The 20,748-nt window shown below is 44.5% G+C and overlaps 1 protein-coding gene across 2 annotated transcripts in view; it reads right to left on the bottom strand.

Moving 5' to 3' along the window:
* LOC132393476 (interferon-induced GTP-binding protein Mx-like) overlaps positions 1 to 20,748 on the bottom strand; it is a 52,546-nt gene that overhangs the window by 7,972 nt on the left and 23,826 nt on the right. For both annotated transcript variants that reach the window (XM_059968754.1, XM_059968755.1), the window contains exons 6-12: positions 19,454 to 19,608; positions 17,869 to 18,007; positions 15,539 to 15,737; positions 12,897 to 12,975; positions 7,268 to 7,390; positions 1,008 to 1,152; positions 449 to 607 (exon numbers count right to left, since the gene is read on the bottom strand). In XM_059968754.1, coding sequence (XP_059824737.1) covers positions 449 to 607; positions 1,008 to 1,152; positions 7,268 to 7,390; positions 12,897 to 12,975; positions 15,539 to 15,737; positions 17,869 to 18,007; positions 19,454 to 19,608 — 999 coding nt within the window. The remainder of the gene's footprint in view (positions 1 to 448; positions 608 to 1,007; positions 1,153 to 7,267; positions 7,391 to 12,896; positions 12,976 to 15,538; positions 15,738 to 17,868; positions 18,008 to 19,453; positions 19,609 to 20,748) is intronic.

Here is a 20,748-nt window from a genome sequence, read left to right as displayed (position 1 = left end):
GTCAGTTCCCCACCATGTATTCCTTCTAGCCAATCAAAACCTTGCTCCCTCTGTGAAATCTCTTCTTGCAACAAGTACAAGATTCATGATTGTGTATTGTCATTCTTCAGTAAGTGACTGTGGAATGATTGTTAGTGTCAGAGGAGAATGGCCAGACCGGTTCCAGCTGACAGGAAAGTGACAGTAACTCAAATAATCATGCATTACAACAGTGTTGTGCAGAAGAGCATCTCTGAATGCACAACATGTCAAACCGTGCAGGTGGATTCACTACAGCAGCTGAATACCACAAACATTCAGGAACACACTGACTCAGTAGCCAGTTTATGAGGTACCTCTTGTACCTAGTAAACTGGCCACTGAGTGTACAAACGAAGCAAGGCATCAGTACCTGAGTGCTCAGAGCTTTTCTGCTTCATGGTTATGGCTTGTTAGTTGTACGCATTACCTGATATTTCTTTTAGCATGGTTAAAGAGTGAGGTTGCATCTTCAGGATCAGATTCCTGGCGAGTGACTCAAAGGTCTTGAAATTGGTAAATCCAGGTAATTCTCTCCCACGGGACTTTGCAAAGTGTTCTGTTACTTTAGCTTTCATTTCCTTTTCGGCTGGAAAGACAGAAGATTGAAGAATAAAGCCTCTTTACGACTTACTTTTATATTTTGACTATTGTTTTTTTTTAATTTAAAATCTTTGGTGAGCCTGGCCTCTGTTCTTGCCCCTTCCCACAAGCAAATCCATACATCTTTGGAACATAAAAGGAAACTAGAACACCCAGTGGAAACCCATGCGGTCAAGGGGAGACGGTACAATCTCCTTCCAGTCAGCAGAAGAGAATGAAGCCCGTCACTGGTGGTGTAAAATATTACACGAGCTTCTAGCTACCATGACACCCATAACAGTAACCCATTGGCCTTTGGGTTCACTGAAAACTTGGGAAGCTTCCTGTAAGCACTTTCAAGTGTGTAACGCATTACAATATGAATGGAAGTCAGTTTTAATACTTACACTTAGCCTGCTCTAAAATAAGCAGATCATTCCAATCACTGAAAACCCTACGTGACATGCTGTACAGTCTATTGTCATCACTGTAGTCCTTTGTGTACTCTCCGCTTGTTACGTTAACGACATCCTCACTGTAGTCTTTAATTTTCTGCAAATAATCCAAGAAGTTATTTCTCAGAGATGCATTTGGGCACCACACTTGTACCAGCACTTTCCATTCCCTCGCCACCTTTATAACAATTGTCCCCATTACATGCATTTTGTGATTCCTGTTGTAGGTTTTCGTAAATAAAATGACAGAGACATTTTAAGTTTAATGCAAACCAGTACAACTGACTATTTTGTCAACCAAGCACAGAACATGAAGTGCAGTAAGTAAAACTCCATGTCATTACATCAGACCAGCCTCTTAAAATGAATCCCAACTCAATGTTGGTGCCTGTGAATTACGAGTAGGTTTCCACCCCTTACTTTGTTTTTGTTCCTTTTCATGCAGAGGGCAGCATTTTTTTTTGCTGTTTCCTTAGCATTTGTTTTTTTTTATAAGGTTAAGTTGCAAGCTCAACAATCAACCCAGGTGAAAGGTGTGCAAGGAGCCAGTCAGATTCGAACCCGGGCCTCAAAGTCCAGTGTTGAAGCCACTGCACCATCAACCAGTATAACCATACCCCTGCCTCCCTTACATTACCCTCAACAATTGTTTGAGAGAAGTGTCATCGCAGTGGAAGACAACACTTTCAGCACTTCATCGAGTAGGTAATTCCAAAGATTCATAATCCTCTTTCTGAAGGAATTCCTCTTTATCCCAGTATTAAAAGGAAACCTCTTATTCCCAGATTCTAAATTTCCACCTTGGGGGAAACGTCTTCACTGATCTATCCAGACAAGCTACTCAGAATAGTTCAAGCCTTGCGCTTTATTATTCACCTGTATTGCACTTTTTCAGTAGCTTTCACATTTTATTCTGCATTGTTACTGTTTTATTTTAGCTCAATACACTGTGTAATAATTTAATCCATATAAACTGTACGCACACAAACACAGGAGATTCTGTGGATGCTGGAAATCCAGAGCAATGATCACAAAATGCTGAAGGAAGTCAGCAAGTCAGGCAGCTTCTGCGGCAAGGAATGGATAGTCCACATTTTGGGCCAAGTCCCGATGATTTGTCACAGTCTGAAATGTCGACTGTTTATTCCTCTCCATAGAATCTGCCTGATCTGCTGAATTCCTCCAGCATTTTGAGTTTGTTGCACAGTATGCAAGACAAGTTTTTCACTGTGACAATGCTAACATTAATACCAAGATTTCAACAAAAACACAGAATATATAGAACATAGGAATTGCCTTTTGAGCAACAATGTTGACTGATGCTGATTTAAACTAATCCTATCAGCCTGCGTGAGCTGTATGGGGTGTTCAGGGAGGGTAGCACCTCTGGTGAAGGGGCTTGATGTGTCCATTCTGGGGCTGCACATTCCCCACTGGACACCCAGCCCTCACCTGTGGCTCCTAGTAGTTATTGACATGCGAGAGTGGTCACACCCTGGTACAGTGTTCCAACAAGGCAAGCTAAACCAGGTGAGGGTAAGTCAGGGGGGGGGGGGTCTTATACCCCAGTGAGATATAGACATGCCTGCCCTACAATGCAAAGTCAGCTCCAGCATGGCAGACTGAGTACACTGAGACCCAAAGGCCAGGATTTACAACGCTCTGTGGAGAGCAAAGGGCACAGTGAGGCACAGAAGTCACGGACATCCACTGCAGCCAAGAAAGACTCCAGTGTAAACACAAAGTACACTGCAGATGCTGTGGTCAAATCAACACGTACAAACAAGCTGGATGAACTCTGCAGGTCGGGCAGAATCCGTTGAAATGAGCAGTCAACGTTTCGGGCTGAGACGCGTCGTCAGGACTATTCATACCAGTGGATCTGGTCGTCCGAGATCAAGAGAGTGGAATCACCCCAGTGCCATGGATTTTCCACTTGAAAACTCTCTCACACAGGTTTCTTGTCACCTGTGAATGTGACAGGCAACTACCATCAGCCTGCACACAGCCTATTTCCACTCATCCCCTGTCTGTCCATGTGCCCGTCTAAATCCCTCTTGAACATTGACACAGACAGCCTGCTCTGGGCACCTACCACTCTCTGTGTAAAAAAAAACCCTGCCCTCGTAAATCTTTAAACATTGCCACTCTCATGGTAAAGTTATGCCCTTAGTATCTGATATTTCCACCTTGAGGAAAAAGGCCATCTCCTGTTTCTATGCCTCTCACTGTTTATCTTCAGTCACGATGCCTCTCAGCCTCTGACACTGCAGAACATATAATCAATGTTTCTCCAACTTCTCCTCATGGCTAATACTCTCAAGGGCAGGAAACATCCTGGTGAACATCAGTACCCTCTCCAATGCTCCCACATCCTTCCTGTAAAGTGGTGATCAGAACTGCACACAGTACTCCAAATGTGACCTAACCAGAGAGCATCCCTACCTTCAGAAAGCGCCAGGGTCTGTAACAAAGCTTTAATCTGATGGTTTGGAAATGCAAATGGTCTATCCTCTGGCTCACCCATTCGTCTGGAATGTGATTCAGTGGTCCAGGGTGGAAGTAGGATGTGTGGCCAGAGCAAGGATTTAGACTGTTGGCAGAACTGCAGGCCGGACTGTGAGTGGGGTGGGTGAGTGAAGCCAGGATTGGAGTTTGGATCCTTGCTGATGCTCGAGAATGGGGCAAAGTTGTAGCTGGTGTCAGGTTCTGGAATGTTTTTTTATCGCCAGCTCCACTTAAACTAAATGACCAGTCCACATCCCTGCTGGCTAATGAAGTCAAGAATTCTTCTAAGTTTACACAAGGCTACATATGGATATTGGTTCTGTATTTCTCTTGAAGTTGTTAAGTGGTGAAGATAAATTCAGCATCTGACAACACAAGAGAGACTGCAGATGCTGGAATCTGCAGGAAAACAAAGCATTGGTAGAACTCTGGGTTGGTAGCAACTATGGAGTGAAATGGAGAGCAGAGACCCTTCATCTGGGCCAAATGATAGAGAGCTGGCCGATATACAAAACAGAAGTGGAGTGACTTAGTGACACCTACTGACCAGGGTGGGATTACAGATGTGTGAGGGTAATGCTAACATAATGGGTGTGTTACCAGGCCTGTCTTAAATAGGCTTTGAGAATACACATTTCGTTATAATTGCATTTGGGGAATAAAAAGCTGGTGTCAATGAGATAGTTTCAAATATGACCCTGTTAAAAGACTTCTCCACTACATGTTCTTATTATACCAAACATTGGATTATGCCGCAAACACAAGAGATCTTACACATTCTGGAAATCCACAGTATTAAGCACGCACACACACACACATACACACACACAATGTTAGAGGAACTCGGGAGGTCAGGCAGCATTTGTGGAAGTGAATAAATAATTCAGAGAGCAGTGGAGTCACAGAGGGGGAGCAGTGAGAGGGTCTCAATGAACTCCAATCGAAGAGAAGATAAAAGCCATCATTGAGGAAAGCAGGGAGAGAGGATCTCGATGAACTCCTGGAGAGACGACAGTAGAGATTGTAGAGGGAGGCAGCAGTGAGAAAGGATCTCACTAAACTCCCCTCGAGAAGTTAGTGGAGATCTCAGAGGGGAGCAGTCAGAGAGGGTTGCCCTGAACTTCAGTGGAAGAGAATATCACAGGCACCTCTGATGAAAAATCTCGGCCTCAAATGTTGACTGTATATTCCTCTCTATAGATGCTGTCTGTTGCATTTTGCCACTTGGATTAAATCATGGCACTCTCCAGCACTGAAAACACCACTTCACCATATTGTATTGTTGGTCCATTGGTGAATCCATCCAAATAGTCCTAATCCTCCCAGCCTTCCTCTGAAGCTCCTTCGAATCCTCTTTCCCTTTGGAAATGGAGCTACTATTCTTGGTACTGCATTCCAGTTACAACATTCCTCCTGAATAGAAGTATTTCTTTCGGCTGCCTCTTCCTCTTCAGCCAGTCAGTCTCTGTGACCCGGATAGCAAGTTGCACTCTATTTACTCAAACACAACCACTGGTGCTTTGGAAAACCTCTATTCCAATTACTCCAATTCCAATAACTGAAAATCAAAGCACTATGGATGCTGAAAATCTGAAATTAAAACAGAAAACGCTGATAACACTCAGCAGATCAGGCAGCATCTATGGAAGCAGACGAAGAGCTATATTTGTTCTCTGAAAAAGGCTCTTTGGCCAAATATATTAACAGTATCTTTATCCACAGATGCTATCTGACCAGCTGAAATTTTCCAGCACCTTCTGCTTCATTTCATTATTGAACAATATCTGACAAAACCACCATCTTCTTCCCAATGCTAAAAGAAAAACAAGCAGTGTAGATTACATTGTTAGTATAACGCCTCTTAGTCCATTAGGGACAAAAATAATTTATCACAAATTAAATTACAAATGAGCTCACTGAGAGCCTACAGGCTGAGTCTTGAGAGAAGTTCTGAATGATTGCCTTCTGTTCCCTAGCTCTCCTGTCAGCCTGACTTCTATCAAATCAAAATGGCTCAAACATTTTTGTCATAAAGCTAAACTTTTTTTGGTAAAGATCCCTCAGTGAGTGCTCTATTGTGAAACACCCCAGTTTCCTTGCTGCACAATTCAAGGAAAGACAATCTCTGGCCCCGCTAAACTCGTGAGATTGAGGTGCACATGATCCCACCCCAAACCCCAGATTGTGTGGATGATAAGAGCAAACACGAGGAAATCTGCAGATGCTGGAAATTCAAACAACACACACAAAATGCTGGTGGAACGCAGCAGGCCAGGCAGCATCTATAAGGAGAAGCACTGTCAATGTTTCGGGATGAGACCCTTTGTCAGGACTAACTGAAAGGAAAGATGGTAAGAGATTTGGAAGTAGTGGGGGGAAGGGGAAATGCAAAATGGTAGGAAAAGACCGGTGGTGGTGGGATGAAGCTAAAAGCTGGAAAGGTGATTGGCGAAAGTGATACAGAGCTGGAGAAGGGAAAGGATCATAAGACGGGAGGCCTCAGGAGAAAGTAAGGAGGGGGGGAGCACCAGAGGGATATGGAGAACAGGCAGAGTGATGGGCAGAGAGAGAAAATAAAACAAACAACTAAATATGTCAGGGATGGGGTAAGAAGGGGAGGAGGGTCATTAACTGACGTTAGAGAAGTCAATGTTCATGCCAACAGGTTGGAGGCTACCCAGCCAGTATATAAGGTGTTTTGAAAGTAGACATGAATCCAAACTCAGGCTGGAGGAACAACACCTTATATACCGGCTGGGTAGCTTCCAACCTGATGGCATGAACATTGACTTCTCTAACTTCTGTTAATGTCCATCCTCCCCTTTTACCCCATCCCTGACATATTTAGTTGTTTGTTTTTTTTCTCTCTCTGGCCATCACTCTGCCTGTTCTCCATCTCCCCCTGGTGCTCCCCCCCCCTTTCTTTCTCCTGAGGCCTCCCGTCCCATGATCCTTTCCCTTCTCCAGCTCTGTATCACTTTCGCCAATCACCTTTCCAGCTCTTAGCTTCACCCCACCCCCTCCAGTCTTCTCCTATCATTTCACATTTCCCCCTCCCCCACTACTTTCAAATCTCTTACTATCTTTCCTTTCAGTTAGTCCTGACGAAGGGTCTCAGCCCGAAACGTCGACAGAGCTTCTCCTTATAGATGTTGCCTGGCCTGCTGTGCTCCACCAGCATTTTGTTTGTGTTGTGTGGATGATGTGTCATTTGCTACTCCATTACAAATTAATTCCATGAAACACCAGACAGTACATTGCATATGGTTAAAGGAATTAATAAAGGGGTAGTAAAGAATAACAAAAATAAAAGGGCCCGTTTTAATTAAACAGTCAGATGTACACAAGTTGGAGCTCATCTTGAACTTCTCTGTCATTCATGCACTAGGCCCTTGGTCCAAGTATAAGCACCATCTCAAACAAACGGGTGTCCCACCAATCGTATGCTACGACTGGTTCTCCTCGGTGTTCTCCCTCTTTATCTCCTCTCCAAAAGCACCAAGCCCATTCTTAGTGCCCCTCACCAGAGAAACCTCCCCATGATCTGACCATCCTAATTGGATGACACACGTTTTTCCTCATCTCTTATCTTCAACAGTAACCCAAACATAAGCTGAAAACCAGCAGCTCGCATGGAACACAAACTGAAATAGATACAGCATAACAGGAAAAAATATGAACCAGGACATTACAATTGTACTTACATCAGTGAGGAAGGACATCTTTTCGTCATCATCCACAGGCACTCTCCGTCCAAGCCTCTGCAATTCCTTATTGGTATCCGCAATTTTGTGCTGAATTTCATTCTGAATTGTTGGTAAAGTTCTCTTCATTGTGGAGAGAAGTTGAGAACATGTTATTACATGCTACAAAACTGTCTTGAGCAGGCAGAGTTTTCCCCCACTGTCCCCTCTTTAACTGAAGAATTGCTTATAAAACCTATTTACATCTCCTGGGTAGCATTGATTTCACCTTTTTTCGGAAATAAATTTTTATTTATTTATCGCAGGGTTTTATAACCTTCAATCTACAGACCTCTTGTTTAATGGTATTGGTCCAAGGCATATAAGAAAGTAGGGATCCCCTGGCTTAGAAATACAGAGCGGAATACATCCTTCCAACCCATCAAGCCTCACTGCTTAGCAACCTCCAATAACCCCGATTGAACCCTAACCTAATCACAAGACAATTTACAATGACCAGTTAACCAACCTGGTACGTCTTTGGCCTGTGGGAAGGAAGTGGAGCACTGGGGGAAACACTGCATTCCACGGGGAAGACGTACAGAGACTCCCTACAGAGGATGCTGGGATTGAACTCCGAATTCCAATGCCCTGAGCTGTAATAATGTCACACTAACCACTACAATACCATGGCACCCATGATAAATTATACAATTCAATGTAAAGTTCAGGTCTTTCATATCTGCTCCAGGCACCATGTCTATGGACTCACTTTTATTCTGAATGCTACTTGCTATTTTTTTCACAATTTATTTTTCCTCTCTCTGCAAATTGGGTGTTTGAGAGTCTTTTTTAAAAATGGGTTCTTTTGGGTTGCTTTGTTTTGTGGCTGCCTGTAAGGAGAGGAATCTCAAGGCTGTATAACACATAAATACTTTGATAATAAATGAACTTTGAACTTTGGCACCTGGAGACAACTGGAGAAACTTTTGATGCTGGGCCTTCCTTCACCCAGGGCACGTCCTTATGCTGAGAAGTTCCTTCTTCCCCATCCTGAGTTATTGCCACCTCAGGCCTGTTCCTTCTCTGGTGTGATCCTCACTTACCCTGGGATTTCTTTCACCCTCACTCACCTCAGGCCCTCCATCACTACCAACTCTAAATAATATTTCATCCAAAGCTGAGAGAACCATCAACAGAAGATTCATACCAGAGACTGCATGGTTGTAAAGAGCCTCTCCATGTGCAATGACAGGATACGGCTATCAAAGTTCAAACTAAATTTATAATCAAAGTCTATATATCTCACTTATACAACCCTGAGAATTGTTTTCTTGCAGACATACGCAATGAATCCATAATAGAATAATAACCACAAAAGAATCAATGTAAGACCGCACCAACTTCAGCATTCGTAAGACAACTAACAGCAAAAGGAAAGAAATAATGATAATAAATAAAACACCAATAAATGTCGAGAACGTGAGATGAAGGGTCCTTGAAAGTGAGTCCATATGTTGTGGAACAGTTCAGTGATGGAGTGAGTGAAGTTGAGTGAAGTTATCCTGATAGTTGAGGGGCAATAACTGTTCCTGAGGCTCCTATATTTCCTTCCTAATGGCAACAGTGAGAAAAGTCCTGATCCAGGGTAGGTGGGGTCCCTGATGATGGCTTCGTCTGACAGCATTCCATATAGATGTGCTCAGTGTTGGAGAGGGCTTTACCCATGATGGACTGGTCCACTACTTTTTTGTAGGATTTTCTGTCCATCAATTTTGGGCTGTCTACCAGCACCCATTTGTACCACCCCACACTAATTACGCTCCCATCAACTCTTGAATATGCTACCATTGATCGACATACAGTAGCCAGTTAATATCCCAATCCACACATGATTAGGATGTGGATGAAAGCCAGGGAACCCAGTGGAAGCCACACAACCAAAGGGAGATCATGCAAACTCCACACAGACTACGTCTAAGGTTGCATTCAAATCTGAGCTCGTGAAGCTGCAGGCCAGCAGTTCTAATAGGTGCGATGCCACGTCACCCAAAGTTGTTGAGCACTGGAGTCATACTGCACAAAACAGGTCCTTCAATCCATCAAGTCTGTACTGCCCATTGTACCCCTGCTTACAATGGACAAACTGATAGGATGGCTACTCAGTGTAGGGAGTAGGAATGGAGAAAATTACTTAAGCAGATTATAAGAAAGACCATAAAACATAGGAGGAGGTGTTAGGAGACAGGGGAGAGAGAGGGGGGGAGAGAGAGGGGGAGAGAGAGGGGGAGAGAGAGTTGGGGAGAGAGAGTTGGGGAGAGAGAGTTGGGGAGAGAGAGTTGGGGAGAGAGAGTTGGGGAGAGAGAGTTGGGGAGAGAGAGTTGGGGAGAGAGAGGGGGAGAGAGAGTTGGGGAGAGAGAGGGGGAGAGAGAGTTGGGGAGAGAGAGGGGGAGAGAGAGTTGGGGAGAGAGAGGGGGAGAGAGAGTTGGGGAGAGAGAGGGGGAGAGAGAGTTGGGGAGAGAGAGGGGGAGAGAGAGTTGGGGAGAGAGAGGGGGAGAGAGAGGGGGAGAGAGAGTTGGGGGAGAGAGAGGGGGAGAGAGAGTTGGGGAGAGAGAGGGGGAGAGAGAGTTGGGGAGAGAGAGGGGGAGAGAGAGTTGGGGAGAGAGAGGGGGAGAGAGAGTTGGGGAGAGAGAGTTGGGGAGAGAGAGGGGGAGAGAGAGTTGGGGAGAGAGAGTTGGGGAGAGAGAGTTGGGGAGAGAGAGTTGGGGAGAGAGAGTTGGGGAGAGAGAGTTGGGGAGAGAGAGGGGGAGAGAGAGTTGGGGAGAGAGAGTTGGGGAGAGAGAGGGGGGACAGAGGGGGAAGAGAGGGGGGACAGAAGGGGAGAGAGAGTTGGGGAGAGAGAGGGGGAGAGAGAGTTGGGGAGAGAGAGGGGGAGAGAGAGTTGGGGAGAGAGAGGGGGAGAGGGAGTTGGGGAGAGAGAGGGGGAGAGAGAGTTGGGGAGAGAGAGGGGGAGAGAGAGTTGGGGAGAGAGAGGGGGAGAGAGAGTTGGGGAGAGAGAGGGGGAGAGAGAGTTGGGGAGAGAGAGGGGAGAGAGAGTTGGGGAGAGAGAGGGGGAGAGAGAGTTGGGGAGAGAGAGGGGGAGAGAGAGTTGAGGAGAGAGAGTTGGGGAGAGAGAGGGGGAGAGAGAGTTGGGGAGAGAGAGTTGGGGAGAGAGAGTTGGGGAGAGAGAGTTGGGGAGAGAGAGTTGGGGAGAGAGAGGGGGAGAGAGAGTTGGGGAGAGAGAGGGGGGACAGAAGGGGAGAGAGAGTTGGGGAGAGAGAGGGGGAGAGAGAGTTGGGGAGAGAGAGGGGGAGAGAGAGTGGGGAGAGAGAGGGGGGACAGAGGGGGAAGAGAGGGGGGACAGAAGGGGAGAGAGAGGGGGAGAGAGAGTTGGGGAGAGAGAGGGGGAGAGAGAGGGGGAGAGAGAGGGGGAGAGAGAGGGGGAGAGAGAGGGGGAGAGAGAGGGGGAGAGAGAGTTGGGGAGAGAGAGGGGGAGAGAGTTGGGGAGAGAGAGGGGGGACAGAGGGGGAAGAGAGGGGGGACAGAAGGGGAGAGAGAGGGGGAGAGAGAGTTGGGGAGAGAGAGGGGGAGAGAGAGGGGGAGAGAGAGGGGGAGAGAGAGGGGGAGAGAGAGTTGGGGAGAGAGAGGGGGAGAGAGTTGGGGAGAGAGAGGGGGAGAGAGAGGGGGAGAGAGAGGGGGAGAGAGAGGGGGAGAGAGAGGGGGAGAGAGAGTTGGGGAGAGAGAGGGGGAGAGAGAGTTGGGGAGAGAGAGTTGGGGAGAGAGAGGGGGAGAGAGAGTTGGGGAGAGAGAGGGGGAGAGAGAGTTGGGGAGAGAGAGGGGGAGAGAGAATTGGGGAGAGAGAGGGGGGGACAGAGGGGGAAGAGAGGGGGGACAGAGGGGGAAGAGAGGGGGGACAGAAGGGGAGAGAGAGTTGGGGAGAGAGAGGGAGAGAGAGAGTTGGGGAGAGAGAGGGGGAGAGAGAGTTGGGGAGAGAGAGGGGGGACAGAGGGGGAAGAGAGGGGGGACAGAAGGGGAGAGAGAGTTGGGGAGAGAGAGGGGGAGAGAGAGTTGGGGAGAGAGAGGGGGAGAGAGAGTTGGGGAGAGAGAGGGGGGACAGAGGGGGAAGAGAGGGGGGACAGAGGGGGAAGAGAGGGGGGACAGAAGGGGAGAGAGAGTTGGGGAGAGAGAGGGGGAGAGAGAGTTGGGGAGAGAGAGGGGGAGAGAGAGTTGGGGAGAGAGAGGGGGGACAGAGGGGGAAGAGAGGGGGGACAGAAGGGGAGAGAGAGTTGGGGAGAGAGAGGGGGAGAGAGAGTTGGGGAGAGAGAGGGGGAGAGAGAGTTGGGGAGAGAGAGGGGGGACAGAGGGGGAAGAGAGGGGGGACAGAGGGGGAAGAGAGGGGGGACAGAAGGGGAGAGAGAGTTGGGGAGAGAGAGGGGGAGAGAGAGTTGGGGAGAGAGAGGGGGAGAGAGAGTTGGGGAGAGAGAGGGGGGACAGAGGGGGAAGAGAGGGGGGACAGAAGGGGAGAGAGAGTTGGGGAGAGAGAGTGGGGAGAGGGGGAGGGGGAGAGGGAAAAACATATCATGCAAAGCATAAAGACAAGCAACAGCAATCAGAACGTGAGTGACGCCATAGACCCAAAGGACATAGTCCATAGTCCTCAGTTCCTCACACAGCAGGGCAAAATTCATGAAGCTAGGGGCATTTTACAGCTGCCTGTTAACCTACCAATCCACATTTTGTTGGGATGTGGGAGGGATCCCTACAATTACAGGGAGAATGCAGACAGTGCCAGAAGTCAGGTTTGAACCAGGTCTCTGGGGCTGTGAGGCTCTATCACCGTGTCATTTTGCCACCCATAAGACATAGAATTAGTCTATTTGCAACCAAATCCTTCCTGTAGCAGACAGCAACAGTCTTCACCAAGTTCAGCTCCTCCACCAACAAACAGCTTACTGATGGGGTAGCCTGCAGTACCAGAAGTTCCTGGAGTCCAGCATTGTCTTGCAATCGTAAGAAAGACATTCTAAAAAGAGAAAAGAACTCCTTTGTTTGGCCCCTGGAGCACACCACCATCTTACCAGAAGAGGATCAGAGGACATTGTGCCACTTGCTGAACGAGCTGCTTGCTGCGCTGTTTTTCAGGGTTTTACAGCTATTCTCAGTATAATACAGAGGTTTATACTGTATAACCATCCAAGAAGACCACAACCTTGGATTGGAGGCTTGCATGCCTCAATGACCCAGAGAGCAGTGTTGGCTGGAGTCAGGGCTTTATGTTTTGGCTCTTGGTAGGGTCACCCATGCCAAACAGGTCAAAGGGTAGGGGACAGACGAATAATGGTCTACCAAGCTCCGGGTCTGGGCATTCAGCTCAGGGCTAACAACCCTGACTGGTGAAACAAAATTGTTACGGAAAAAGCAATGAAGATTCCTTCTACATCTGAGTGCAATGGATTCCTGAGCCTTGCATGACTGACAGTAGTGAAAACTGAGAGGAAGCTACTGACATGATGAAGGAAGCCCTGACCACTGCCAGAGATGGAAGAGCTAAACACCAGCAGTGTAACAGGCAGTAAGTTCAGTATACTGGATGAAATAAAGAGTCACTCACCTGAATGTGCATCACCAATTCTGTCGACAGTCTAGCAGCCACACACTGTATTGTCGCCGCATTATCGTCCAAGAGTGTTCTAAGAAAAAACAAGAAGGTAAGAGAAAAACATCACATCTGGATTCCTGTGACCACTTAGGTGAGATCATAAAGTCTGCAGATCCTGCAAATCCTTTCTTTCTTTCTAAATCTTTTTATTAATATTAGTAATATGGACAGAATACAGATGATATATTGATAAAGAAATTACCAACATACACATTCCATTACATATGAAAAAAAACATACATAATAGTTACAATATAAATGTTTACCAAGTCATAAGCCATAAGATATATGTATGGACATAGTAAATCTAAATATTTCATAATGTATAATATAAAAAAAAACAGAAAAAAGAAAGAAAAAAATTTATATAATGCAGAACTAGCTAATCTAATCTAATAACTATAACTAATAAGTAATATAAAAGAAAAAAAACAAAAGAGAAGGAAAAAAAAAGCGGGCTGTTTATAATATCTCACAAAAATAAGTATTCATCAATGCCGTCACTTCCGGTCCTCTCAAAATACATAAGCTGAAAGCTGGGAAATCAAATGAACTTGGCACAGGGTCATATTACATCATATGAAAATGTTGAATAAATGGTCTCCATAACTTTTCAAATTTAATAGAAGTCTCAAAAGTACCACTTCTAATTTTTTCTAAATTTAAACATAACATAGTTTGAGAGAACCAATTAAATACAGTGGGAGGATCAATTCCTTTCCAATTCAACAATATAGATCTTCTAGCCATCAGAGTTAAAAATGCAATCATTCGACGGGCTGAAGAAGATAAATGCAGTGAATCTAACATTGGTAAACCAAAAATTGCGGTAATAGGATGAGGTTGTAAATCAATATTCAAAACCGCAGAAATAATATCAAAAATATCTTTCCAATATTTCTCCAAAAATGAACACGACCAAAACATGTGAGTTAAAGACGCAATTTCAGAATGACATCTATCACAAATAGGACTTATATGAGAGTAAAAATGAGCTAATTTATCCTTGGACATATGGGCCCTATGTACGACCTTAAATTGTATTAGTGAATGTTTGGCACATAACGATGATGTATTAACTAATTGAAGAATTCTATCCCAATTCTCACTAGAAATACTAAAACTAAGCTCTCTTTCCCAATCCTGTTTAGTCTTATAAAGAGGCTCTGAACGTATCTTCATAATTATATTATAAAGTTTTGAAATAAGCCCTTTTTGAAAAGGGTCTAATTCAAATAAACTCTCCAAAGTATCTGAAGGCACAAAATTTGGAAACGTAGAGAGTACAGAACTTAAAAAATGTCTAATCTGTAAATATCTAAAAAAATGAAATCTCGGCAAGTTATATTTGTTGGATAATTGTTCAAAAGACATGAAACAATTATCTAAAAATAAATCAGAAAATCTTAGTAATCCCTTAGTTTTCCAAGCTGAATAAGCTTGATCTATAATGGAAGGGTGAAAAAAACAATTAGATACAATAGGACTATTTAAAACGAACTGAGTCAACCCAAAAAATCTCCGAAATTGAAACCATATACGCAATGTATGTTTAACTATCGGGTTGTCAATTCGTTTTGGCAATTTAGAAAGAGCAAAAGGGAGAGAAGTCCCTAAAATAGAACCCAAAGCATAAGCTGATACCGATTTAGTTTCTAAACTCACCCAACAAGGGCCAAAAGATCCACCCCCATCTTTCAACCAACATAACAAATATCTAATATTAACTGCCCAATAGTAAAATCTGAAATTAGGTAATGCTAACCCGCCTTCCTTTTTTGTCTTCTGTAAATATGTTTTACCTAACCTGGGATTTTTATACTGCCATATATATGAAGAAATTTTAGAGTCAACATTAGTAAAAAAAGATTTCGGGATAAAAATTGGTATCGCTTGAAAAATATATAAAAACTTAGGTAAAATAACCATCTTAATAGCATTAATCCTACCTATTAGGGATAGAGACAAAGGTGACCACTTAGTAAACAAACCTTTAATCTGATCAATTAAGGGTAAAAAATTAAATCTAAATAAATCTTTATGGTTTTTTGTGATTTTGATCCCTAAATAAGTAAAAGAGTCATTAACTAATTTAAAGGGTAAATTTCCATAAATTGGGACCCGTTCATTCAATGGAAACAATTCACTTTTATTAAGATTTAACCTATACCCAGAAAACTCACTAAATTGAGCCAATAATGATAAAACTGCTGGAATGGATTTCTCCGGGTTAGAAATGAATAGTAATAAATCATCTGCATACAAAGATAACTTATGAATATCTGTCCCACGATTAATACCCAAAATATCCTGTGATTGTCTGATGGCAATTGCCAAAGGTTCTAAGGCAATGTTAAATAGTAATGGACTAAGAGGACATCCCTGTCTAGTGCCCCGAAATAGGCGAAAAAAGGGAGATCTTTGATTATTGGTAACCACTGAGGCTACTGGAGTATCATTCTTCAACCCACAGTTGCCGACTACAAAGACAAGATGTGTGCTTTAATATTCAATGTTCTTTGTAATCTTCCCTATTGAAACAATAACAATGAAAATATGATGACAAAGGAACAATAACAACCATTTTGACTTACCTGAAAACCTTATTTTGCTTGAAAAAAGCTTTCTCATTCTCTAAAGCCTTAGCCAGTGTCAAATTGTCATTAATATCCTGTTGTCCACGGCATTTCACAACCATATAACCTTTCTTCAAAGTAACAACCTCGTTATTCACCAGTTTAAGGATGTTTATTTCTGTTCCCTTGTCAACCAGGTCAGGTTTAGTCAATATACCTGCATATGAAAAAGACAGCAAGACTTCTGTTAAAAGCAGCAGAGTCGTGGAATGGCAGAGAAAGGCAGTTTGTCCTTTCAGGCCAATTCCTGAATGATGTCTATATTTCTACACATCAAATCCTATGCCCTTGGATCTTCCATCGCCACTGAGTGGATCCTAGTTTAGAGTTGATTCTGGGTGTATACCTTCATGTGGATTTAACGTACTTCTGACCAACATCAAACTATTTTCAGGATTCTGATTGGATGTTAGTTCAACAAGCAGCACATTAGCTAGACACACAGTGTAGTGCAGTGGTTAGCAAACGCTCTTGCAACTCAGGGCATCGGAGTTTGGAGTTCAATGCCGATGTCAACCATATGGATTTTGTACATTCTCCCTGTGAATGCATGGATTTCCTCCCACAGCCCAAAGAGATTCCAGTTAGTAGGGTAATTGGTCATTGTAAATTGTTCTGTGATTAGGCTAGGGTTAATAGGTGGGTTGCCAGGTGGTGTGACTCATTGGGCCAGAAAGGCCTGTTCAGTAATGTATCTCTAACTTATATATACTTCGCAACCCCCTTGTCCATTCATCACTCCCCACTGGTCTTCCTCCTGGCACTTATCCTTGCAAGCAGAACAAGTGCTACACCTGCCCCTACCCCTCCTCCCTCACTACCATTTGTCAAAAATAGTCCTTCCAGGTGGGGCAACACTTCACCTGTGAGTCTGTTGGGGTTATATACCATGTCCGGTGTTCCCAGTGTGGCCTCCTGTATATCGGGGAGACCCGATGTAGATTGGGAGACTGCTTCGCTGAGCACCTACACTCCGTACTCCAAACAAGCGGGATCTCCCAGTGGCCATCCATTTTAATTCTACTTCCCATTCCCATTCTGATACGTCAATCCATGTGTTCCTCTACTGTTGCAATGAGACCACACTCAGACTGGAAGAACAAGGCCTTATATTCTGTATCAGTAGCCTCCAACCTGATGGCAGGACTTCTCAAACTTCTGGTAATGCTCCCCATCCCCTTTTCTTTCTTCCATGGCCCTCTGTCCTCTCCTATCATTCAAGGATACACACTACCCTCTGTATAAGGAAGTTGCCCCTCGTGTGTCCTGTGAACCTTTCCCCTTTTACCTTAAACCTACGCCTTCTAGTTTTTGACGTCCTTTCCATGGACTGTGTGTCTTCACCCAATATACACCTCTAACATCATCTTAAGTGAAGGGGAAAGATGACAATACACAGCCTATCAAGCAGAAAGAGAAATGCTGAGTTGAATGTTACAGGTTCACAAGGTTACATCAGAACTTGAGGAGAAACAGGAAAACGCTGTCTTTGACCTCCTAAACACTTCCAATGAAGCCCAATACAAACTGGAGGCTCAACCCTCAGGCCTCCATATTGAATTGATTTATTCCATGTAGATAGTCTTCTAAGATAAAAAGTCATCCATCTATCAGTCACAGCACGGATACAGGTCCAGTATCCCAACTTCCAACTATGAAGCCTTCCTGAGCTAGTCCCATTTGCCTGCAAACCACCCATAACCTTTTCCAATCTATGCGCTGCCCAAATGTCTTTTAAACACTGCAACTGCCAGTGGAGAGCTGGCAGCTTGATCCATACTCCCAACACCGTCTGTGTGAAAAGCTTGCTTGTCAGGTCCCCGTTAAATCGCCTTTCTTTTCCTGAATCCTTGGCACTCTAGGTTTAGACTCCCCTGCCCTGGGGAAAAGGACTGTGATCCCTCACCTTATCAATCACATGCCTCTCGTGAGTTTGTATACCCGCATCAGGTTACCCCTCAGCTTCCTACATTCCAGGCCTATCCACTCTCTCATTATAACCAAAGCCAAGCAGCCCCAGCAAAACAAAAGCACAAAAATTTGGCAGAGGCTGGAAATCCAAAGCAACATACTCAAAATGCTGGAGGAGCTCAGCAGGTCAGGCAGCATTCATGAAAGAGTCAATGATTCAGGTTAAGACCTTCTTCGCACTTCCTGTCCAGTCCTGAAGGGTCTTGGCCTGAAACATCAACTGTTTGTTCATTTCCATGGATGCTGATGGCCCCAGCAAAATCCTTGTGGTGATATGAACTCAGCAACCTTCTAAAAGTGAGAAACTTTTTCCTTACCCAGTGTTCTTTCTCCTGTAGGGTCAACTTCCTGGGCCATTTTCAAGGCCTCTGTGGTCGCTATGTCAACATTACATGGTATGACAACAAGGTTAATGGTCTTATCCTCCTTAATGTAGGAGCCAATTAGCTGCTTGATCTGAACGAAGAATGAGGAAACTTAATTCATCCAACAAATTGATTGATTGATTTAATATTTACAATTTTTCTCCATCTCTTTAAACAGAAATGCAACAGTCAATGTGCTCACAACAAAGAAGAAGTTCAACAAAATGATTTGTTATCTTTCAAAGTTAGTTGGCATATTGGAAATTTTTTTCTGTTTCCTGTCCAGATTGGGACCAGTTGGATTCAACTGGAATGATATGAAGGAGGCACTCCTAATGAAACGCTAACAGCTCACTTCTGGACAGGAGAAGATGTCACCATTTTGGGATAAATTGTGTAGCTGAAATGTAAACAACATCTTCAGAAAGGACCTAAAAGTGAATGGAAAAATGCAGAGCATGTGACATAGAAGATCAATATCAGAAGAGCAGATAGATGAAGTGAACAGTTAACAAAAGGGGTAGTAATTCCCAACGTAGATTGGGAGATTGCTTTGCCAAGCACCTTTGCCACAAAAAGCAGCATCTCCTGGTGGCCACCCATTTCAATTCTACTTCTCATTCCCATTCGAACATGTCAGTCCATGGCCTCCTCTACTGCCGCAATGAGGCCACATTCAGATTGGAGGAGAAATAACTTATATTCCATTTGGGTTACCTCCAACCTGATGGCATGAACTTTGATTTGATGAACTTCTGATAATTCCCCCCTCCACCTTCACCATTCCCTATTCCTGTTTCCCTCTCTCACTTTATCTCCCATCAACTCTCTCTGGTGTTCCTCCCCCTTCCCATTCTTCCATGGTCTTGTATCCTTTCCTATCAGATTCTCCTTTCTCCAGCCCCTTATTTCTTTTATCAATCAACTTCCCAGCTCGTAACTTCCCCCCACCCCCTCACCCGGATTCACCTGTCACCTACCACCTTGTACCTATTCCTCCCATCCCTCCCCACCTTCTTACTCTGACTTTTCCCCTTCCTTTCCTGTCCTGATGAAGGGTCTCAGCCCGAAATGTCGACTGTTCACTCTTTTCCGTAAATGCTGCCTAGCCTGCTGAATCCCTTCAGAATTTGGTGTGCTGGCTTTGGATTTCCGGTACCTGCAGAATTTCTTCATATTTGTATTCACTGTTTCCCCAGTTGCTTGCTGGCTTCTGAGAACTTCCAGCATTGACCATTTGAGAGAAGAAAAGATCAAGGGGGCAAGACATAAAGTAAAAAACAAGAGAAATGTAGAGAGAGCTGACGAGGAATGGAGAGATGACTAGTAGGAGTGAAAGAAGAGGAGGAAAAAAGAAGAAGACAAGTTTCACCTGAAACACAAGGATGAGTGGGAAGAAAGAATAATAGATATGCTCAGGTGTGAAAGAAATGCTCCCTTTAATTTGCCGTAAATAGAAACTTCAGTAGCTGACTCAGATCCAAAGATTACATTGTCACATAATAATTTCCTACCGCACAGTCAGTTTCTGCCTTACTTGGTCTCCAATATCTCGTGGCTGGTTACCAACAGCAACCCGAGTGATGCCTGGAAGGTCGATTAACGTGAGGTCGGGGACGTTGTCAGACTCCACCTCTAGACCGATGAGCTCGGAGCTGATTCCCTGGTCCGCACCGGCCATGGTGTTCTGAGCTGTGACCCAAACAAATCCATTATCAATGTCGCTGCACAACTACAAGGAATCTGCAAAGAACACATCGCTGTGGTAGCAACCTCACCAGGCTAGTAAAAAAGAGGCAGACACAACGTGACGGCCTGAATTCAAATCCTGCTGGGACAGCTGTGGAGTTCAAAAGGAGACAATTAAGTAAACCAGGAATCAAGTGTCTGGCTCCGCCGCATTTATTAGGGGAAGGGTAGCCCAGGTCTGACCTTTAAAGCAACCTGCAATCACACACCAGGGAAAAGGCCCTTTGGCCCACAAAATGAAAGCTGGATAACTCAGGGTTGTTTTCTCTGGAATGGCAGAGGCTGAAGGCAGCCCTAATGTCAGTTTATAAAATTACAGGAGTCAGAAATGAACAATTAATATCTTTATCTCAGGATCAAAAAGATTCATACAAGCGGATATGCTTTTAAAGTGAGAGGGAGTGAGTTGAAAGGAGATGGGTGGGTCAAGTATTTTATTTTACACCAAGAGAGCAGGGTTCACAGAATGTGGTGCCTGGGATGATGGTGCAGGCAAACATGATAAAGGTGTTTAAGATGGTCTTAGACAGGCAAGTGACTATATTGAGAGTGTTGAAATATGGACCAAGTGTCGACAGAAGGGATTTAACGTCATTAATTTCAACTGTTTGGCACAATATCGCGGGTGGAATGGTCTGTTTGTGTGCTGTACTGGTCTCTGTTCTCTGACTCCATGCTGACCATCAGTTACCAGTTTACATTTACTTTATCATCCTCACATTGCATAGAAAATAGAACACTTCTGCACAGTGCTAACCCTTTGAGCCACAATGGTGTGCCGATCTTTTAACCCATTCCAAGTTCAACCTAACCCTTCCCTCCCACATAGTCCTCCATTCTTCTTTCAACCATGTGCTTACTAGTTTCTTAAATGCCCCTGGTGTATCTGCCTCAACCACCACACTTGGAAGGGCATTCCATGAACCCATCACACTGTGTAAACACCCCCACCCACCCTAAAATAATGTCCTCTTGTATTAGCAATTACCTGGGATAAAAAGCGCTGGCTGTCCACTCCATCAACACCTCTTTTCATCTCATACGCCTGAGGCTCAGAATCAGAATCAGCTTTCCTATCGCTGA

Source organism: Hypanus sabinus, chromosome 4, assembly GCF_030144855.1.
Source record: "Hypanus sabinus isolate sHypSab1 chromosome 4, sHypSab1.hap1, whole genome shotgun sequence".
In the NCBI taxonomy this organism is placed as follows: Eukaryota; Metazoa; Chordata; class Chondrichthyes; order Myliobatiformes; family Dasyatidae; genus Hypanus; species Hypanus sabinus.
This window is presented reverse-complemented; position numbering and strand designations above follow the sequence as displayed.